Source organism: Gallinula chloropus, assembly GCF_964237585.1.
Source record: "Gallinula chloropus genome assembly, chromosome: 10".
NCBI classification, from domain to species: Eukaryota; Metazoa; Chordata; class Aves; order Gruiformes; family Rallidae; genus Gallinula; species Gallinula chloropus.
Window position 1 is genome coordinate 18,283,540 of NC_140095.1, and position 7,413 is coordinate 18,290,952.

The 7,413-nt window shown below is 46.7% G+C and overlaps 1 protein-coding gene across 1 annotated transcript; it reads right to left on the minus strand.

Annotated features, from left to right (window-relative positions):
• Positions 1–445: 445 nt before the first annotated feature.
• BNIP1 (BCL2 interacting protein 1) lies at positions 446–5,405 on the minus strand (the record flags this gene model as incomplete). The annotated part of the gene is made up of 6 exons (XM_084268727.1): positions 446–1,449; positions 3,462–3,580; positions 4,288–4,389; positions 4,797–4,888; positions 5,109–5,201; positions 5,322–5,405. 6 exons carry the CDS (start codon positions 5,403–5,405, stop codon positions 1,253–1,255), a joined length of 687 nt encoding a protein of 228 aa, XP_084124853.1. The 3' UTR covers positions 446–1,252.
• Positions 5,406–7,413: the final 2,008 nt, after the last annotated feature.

Genomic DNA, 7,413 nt, shown 5'->3' on the forward strand with positions numbered 1-7,413 from the left:
CTTGTAGCAGCTGCTGGTGAATCATGCCCACTGATGAGACCCAGCAAGTACGACAGTGACAAGATACTGCTCCTCTCTTCCCTCTAAACATATTATTGAGCACTACTCACAACAGTAACCCAGCCTCTGATTTAATGTAAACTTGTATACTGCACTTTACTGGATGCTGCAGTTCTTAGGACAGATGCAGACCTACGCCTTTTAAACAAGGCAGCACTTAACCATGCTGGGAGAATCTCCTAAACACAACATCACCCTTACCAGCCTGCTATGAACAAACAACAAAGCAATTTCCAGAGGGGAAGGTTGTAAGAACAGTGCAGTTGTTACTTCAAGGTGCTACAAGGAGTGGGGCAGGTTGGGATCTATGTTACTGAAGTAAATAAGCTCCTATTACTAAAGCACAAGAGAGGGGGAAGGTAATTGTAAAATGTTTTACTGAGAAATGATCAACTATGTGAGAAAGGAAAAACTTTTTGAACACACAACTGGACAGCATTTTGCAAATATAAAGTATTAAGTGGAACTTTATAAAGAAAAGGATGAAAAGGCTTTTGATTTAACTAGACTGGCAATCTGCTTCTCAAATAGCTTGTGCAAATTAATAGTAGCAAATGGGGCTCTGGTTTTTGCTTTGGTCAGAGCCTTCCCATGGCCAGAGGAACGGAGCCAGACTGCACACGTGCTATGCCTCTATTAAAAACCAATCCATAAGCAAGCACTGCCATTAAGTATTAAGCAGAATTTTTGCACCGGAAGCTATTCAGGCTCTTTCAATCCATTAGACTTTTGTTTTTAAACAAAACTCTGTTTACATGGATACAATAAATAGTTTATTAACGGAATGTATTTGAGTTTCTCTCCCCCATCCTTCCTCTTACTCTCAGCACCTCACACAGAGATGGCAAAGCAGCTTCCAGTCCAGGCCAAGAACAAGGCAAAACCGAAGAGGCTGAACTTAAGACCAGCACCTTTGAGTGCCTAGTTCCTCAGATGTTTGTCTGGTTCCCCAAACCTCCAGGCAAATTGCTATATCTTCTTTCCATACCTTCATTGATCTCTTCCTTCCCGATTCATGCTCATTTAAGCTCTTAGGCAGGCTGCATGCTCTATGGGGACAGCATAAAGTCATGCCTGCTCTAACGCTCTTTCAGCTATTGCAATACCCCTTTATTATATTATTCAAATGCCCTACCGTTACCATGCCATCTCCTTCTGATCTTTTGTAAGAGTTCAGTTAACCTCTGGAATGTTACAAAAATGGAAAGAGTCTTTTTTTCAAAATATAGAGCACTGTGGCCAGGAATAAGGCAAGGGCGAGGAAGATGAGCAGCTTGTCCGTCAGCTCCCTGCGATTGTACTTGGTTATCAGCTTTCGCCCCAACTGAATTGTCCCAGACATGGATTTAAACTCCTCGTTTGCTTCCAGGATGGTTCGTGAAGAATTGGCTGAAATTAAGGGGAAAGAAAAAAAAGAAATCATCTGGTTGTGCTTTGAGAATACATGTCAAAGGCCATAAGCATGCAATACATGGAACCACACAATTGTTTTGGTTAGAAAGGGCGTTTAAGATGAAGTCCAACCGTTATATTTGTGACATGTAACTTCTAGGTGAGACAAATGCAGACCATGTTCTCGCAGAAGCTTTCAGAACTCTGTAGTCCTGATGTACCAAGGAACAACCCAAATCAAAACAAGAGCACCAAACGGTCTAAAGGCACTATGTCCTGTTCCTGGATTTTTAATTTATAGGTTACCAGATTGAATCTGGTTCATCATTTTTATGAATAAAGCCAGTGCTAGTTGGGAGCTTGCTGGCAGCAGAGTGAAATAAGAATGGTGCTAGAACCACTAAATTAAGAAAGAGCAACCACCATCACCATCAGCAGCAGGGCAGGTCAATACTTGAATACATTAACTGCACAGCTGAAACTGTTTCCCCAAGCCAGAGCAGTAGATCCATGCGATTCAGATGGTGTTGCAGAAGTGTCTCCTACTACTGCATGCTGCTTAATTCTTCAGCTCAAACAATTTCAATAGTTTTTTTGACACACTTTTTTTTTTCCTACTTAAAAAGAGAAAATCAGCTGGAGGAAAAGTATCTTGATCAGTCTGAACTAAGGACAGAATTTGGGAATCTGTCAAAACCATGAAATGGAACATTTTCTCCTGTAAAAAAAACAAGTAAATAAATGCCCCGAACTTCTCAGCCTTCCTCCTTTCAAATTATTAAATTAAAGCAAAAGCCCAGAGTCCCCTTATTCTTATATTACACAACACATACCCTGTATGACAGTGAATGCTGGTATATCATTCTATACTGAAGTGATTAATTAAAGATCAGACTCCAAGGATGTTGTGTCGTTCACAAAAACAATAAACCTGTCTATTGTGCTTTGCAAACCACTACATCCTATCTTGAAGGGGCATTCTGATCCAAGTGAAAACAGAGAACTTGTTTCCCACCACTAATGACGAAGCAGAGCTCCCCTGTATTCACTGCACACCAGGAAAGGATGTGCTCAGAAAAAAGGAAATTCTAACTCCTGATTCAGACTTTGCAGCTGGGTTTTGTAAATGACCTTTAATAGTCTTTCCCTTGATGAACTCAGAGTGCTGTTCAGTCAGAAGCAGGGTGAAAAAGTGTCTGCCAAACTGTCTGTTTAGTGGGAGAAGAAACACGCGACGTTTGCACGAACAAACTGCGTCCAGCTGCCATCCCCAGATGGGGGCAGAAAACAAGGAGGGCAAAAGCATTATTTATCGGTGCCTTCAAACCCTTCTCTCCCCTGCCCAAAAGCACAGCTAGTAAGAGGCCCAGGCAACACAGACTTCTAAATGCTTCATGAATCATGTTCTGACAGGTCGCTTGATTTATAGTCCTAGGAGTCTAAGCCAAGGAACTGGGTGAAATCTCGGTTTCACAGTCCCTGATGCACTGCTGACAGAGCAGGTGACCTTGGGTTCACGTCACTTGATCTCGTCTCTTAGTCACCCCAGCTGCAGACTGGGCGACAACAGCCTTCCAGCCGTACTGGATTTCCTCTGGGCATGGACTCCTACCCACGCTTTGTACTGCTGTGCTTTTTCCAAATGCATGGCAGGACAGCAGTGTGGAGACACACCAAACGCTCTCAGCACCGCCTGAGCTCACACTGCTGTTACAATTACTTCTACGTGAAGCCAAACCAAGAGCTCCTCATCCCGCTCCCTTTCCCTTGTTTACTCATAATTGTGAAACAGAAACTCTAGCTCCACACAACACAGGCTATTTTCTCTTTATGTCCAACTGTTACAGGATCTGCTGGACAGTCCTTTAGTTGTCACCACAGCATGTTCTTCTACAGCAAAGCAGGTTCCTCCTGTGCTCCAAGCCACTGTCAGTTTGCCTCCCCCCATCCATCCGAACAAACTGATTCATCACCCAACCCATACCCAAGCACTGGACTAAGGGCTGTACCTAGGGTTTGCACAGTCTCCTCACTCTGCTGCACTTGCTGTGACATCATCCTGCTAATGCCCATCAGGCTCTCTGTGATGTTACTTGCACTCTCTGCCAGGCTTTCTTTTGTGGTCTTCCTGAAAAGGAGAGAGGAAAAAGAAAGCAGGAAGGGACAAAGTTACATCTGGGTGCTGCAGGAAAACAGCGCTGGCAGGGAGCTGGGACCCATGTTTGGTACCAAACATCCCTGCCAATGTATAAGAGATACCATCAGCTTCTACTGCATGAGAAACTCACATTACCTTCACTAGACAGTTTAAAAAAATAATCACAACATACTAAAGTCAGGCTCAGAATCTCACGGGGCCCAGATTTCACCAGTTATTCAGCCATGACTGCACACCTTCATGAGATGGCACAGACACAGTGGCACAGACACAGACATGAACTATCCTGGGCATTCCATTTGTTGCTTCACGATAACTGAATAAACCAACTTTTCCATACAGACACTATACGACCTTACAACCTGTTCTGCACGTGAAAACAGCTTGTGCAGTGATCCATTACTTGTTTATGACCCTGATTTGTAAAGGATGGTCAGAAAAACTGTGAAGGCTGTATCTCACCTCTTTCTCTGCTCAGACTTGCCAATGCCAAGAAAACACGAAATTGTCACAATCCTTAACAGTTTAAACTGCCACAGAAGTTAAATGCACTCATAAAAGAATAGCTATGTTCCAGATACAATTAAGAATCTCAAACCCACATGTCACTTCCATTTACAACTGGTGAACAACGCATGCACTCTGCAAACCTCAAATCAGGTGGGATGGTCTAATACCTTTGTCTTAGGGAGTCTCTTCCTTGGAGCAGCTGATCTTTCTCAGAGTTGTCAATAGCAATTTTACATGCCAGATTGGCCTTTCTCCACGCTGCCTGATTGCTGAAATCACAAGAGTACAGGCTTGTAACATGACGGTAACACCCTGCAAAACAAAACAGCTTTCACAAAGCAGTAAGCCCTGTAACTGAGACACGCACGTGGACTTTCTCTGTATTACCCCATACAGTAACAATACACATCCCCTCATTTCTCCTAAGTGCATCATGTAGGGAGCATGGGAAGAAGCACACCCTGCCAGCTGCCAAACGATGCTCTCAGGCTGTGTGCTCACATACTCAAAGGGTCAGACCCTGGCTAGGGAAGAAGAACATGAGCAGGAGAAGGGGGTTCTACTCTTTCTGCCCTGATCCTCTCTTGGTCTTCAGCAAAACCCCAACTGCACTTGCAGAACAGGATCTGAAAGATGCTGTTGGATGACCCCTGGTTACACCGGCCACCCGACTCACCTCAGCATTTGTTTCTTGTGGTTTTCCACCTCCCGCAGCAAGGACTGTTTCTCCGACTCCTTATCTTGCTCCTTCGCCATCTGTTCGAGCTCCTTGGACGGCAACCAGAAACAGAGGAACCTGATCAGCCGGTGCTGCCGCCCGCACGGCGAGCGCCAAAGCCGCGGCCAGCAGCGAGTCCGCAGCGGGAGGAGGCGCGACGAACCAAGGGCCGCACGGCCGGGCCTGCCCGCTGTCCCCGAGCGAGCCGCTCCCGGCGGGCCTGCGGCAAAGGCCGGCCACAGGTGTGTGGGCCCCAGCCGGGCGACTCACCTGGATGCGGCCGCGCAGGTGGCGGAACTTCTCCTTCACGGCGGCGTTGAGCTCCGTGAGAGCGCTGAGCGGCCCCGGGCAGTCCCGGATATCCTGGAAGACAACGGCCAGGTCAGCGCGGCCACCATCGCCCGGCCCAGGCTCCCCGCGCAAGGCGGCAGCCGCCCCGCAGCCCTGTCAAAGGGGCCCCGCCGCGGAGATGGGTGGCGGTACCTGCACGGCCGCCTTGATCTCCAGGTCGAACTTGACGATCTCCTGGTGACAAACCCGCACCGGGACGCTGGCGGCCGCCGCCATCTTGGCAGAGGAGGGTGCTGGCCGAGGCCCCGCCTTCCACCCGCGGGCGCCCCCTTCTGGCCCCAGCCGCCTTCCCCGCCCGCGCCGGGGGCGCTGCGGCCCCGTTGCTTTTCCCCCGCCCGCCCCCGGGCCGCGCCGGAGCGCCGCGGGCCAAGGCCGGTGTCCCGCCCGCCGGGGAGCGGGACGTGGCCTGCCCCTGAGGAGGAAGCAGCCGCCCGGCCCTGCCCGGCCCCTCTTCACCGCCCGCCCCCCCCGCACACAATGATTCCAGGCCACTTTTCCTCCACAATTTTTATTTTAAATTACAAAGGACGTTGCATACATCGATGAGTCGGTATCGAACAGAAGTGCGAGGGAGCGCGGGTGACAGAGTAAACAGAGTCCATAGTTCCATTGTGCCTCTTTCCGGAGAAGAGAAATAAAACCACACAACTATAAACCAACATTGAACACCGCAACGCGGAACAGCTCATGCTTGTAACAAAGTAGATTTGTTTTCTAACAGACGAGACTTTTTCAGTAAGGTTTTCTGAGCTCCAGTTGGAAGGCGATGATGGCGGATCAAGGGCAGCATCACAGCCCCGGCCCCTGGCGCAGGCGGGCACCACGCCATGTTGTGTGTGTTGGCCGACCCCCTTCATCCCTCAGCCCCGAGAGTTCACCCAACCACAGACGCTGAGCAGTATGTGTAACTCGGACACAACGTTCTGGGATAGATACAATTCAGACCAGAGTGTGTGAATACCAGAAGATTTATAAAATTAAGTGCCCTGACCAGGTTTTGGTTCTTCATCAGAAGATTCTGATAGGGCAGAACACGCTTTTGCTAGTACCAAATCCAATCCAGAAGTTTTCCTTAGAGTAGTTAACTCACCCAAATTTGGCTTACACAGATATCAGACTACAAAGTATTCTTAAGAAAAACTCTGAACACAGACGTTATCTAAAAAGTCTGGAGTTTTAAAATGGAAATTTATGTGGGAAAAAAAAACCCCAAACCATGGTATAAAATAGCCCTGGTGTCACTTTTAGCTGCACAGCTCATTAGAAAGACAATAAATACAGCGTCAGTATTCGCCCTTGTGGAAGTTCATGAATGTCTTAAGAGGCTGAGGATGACAAACCAGTGCACATGCGCACACGCTCCTGATGCTAGAAGCACTGGGGGGGGAAAAACATGGCATATGGTATAAATTGTAGTCAGATAGAGACATTTTTGTATGCTGCAAAGATACAACCAGAAAGTGCCATCATTCATTAATGACATTTAAGAATCCCAATTTACATTGGGAGATAGTCTAGAGTGGTGTTTTCTCAACGTACTAATGCCCTTAATACAGTTACAAGAAGAATCAGTCACTGAAGCAGCAACTGTTTGAAATGTACTTCACACGATCCCTGGGGTAAACAAAATAAACCTCAGCTGTGCGCAAGGCTGTGTCAATAAGCCAAGACCACATCTAGCAGCACACTTAACTAGATGATTCCAACTGAAGCCTCCAGCTTTAAAAAGAAAATGAAATCATGGTTAGACGCGTTCTTAAAACTCAGTTCTCAAGGCCAAATACAGATCCGAACATTCACGGTACATAACTGGGTTACACCTCAACAGAGTTTCAGGAAGACTAGCAAGCACGTTTGAGGGAACAGAATTGCATTTGCTATTTCTGCTGAAGGCAACTTGTATACAACGCTTTGAAATTCTCCTGATAGAGCCTTTTCGAGCTTTAAAAAAATAGCTATGTTTAAATGGTGTATGGAAAAAAGAAAAAGCACATCCAGTCTTTATATTCTGTGAATAAGCTAACAGTTTTATTAATGAAGGCAAGTATCTCATAAATATTGGGGGGGCGGGGGGGGAATCTTTCTCAAATAAAATCAAAAGCTACCTCTGCATTTCGGAAGCGTCTGGTTGCTTTTTTTTGTTTGTTTGTTTAGTTGTTTGGTTGGTTTTTTGTGGTGGTTTGTTTTTTTTTTTGTGCTGGGATTTTTTTTTAAAAAAACCCCA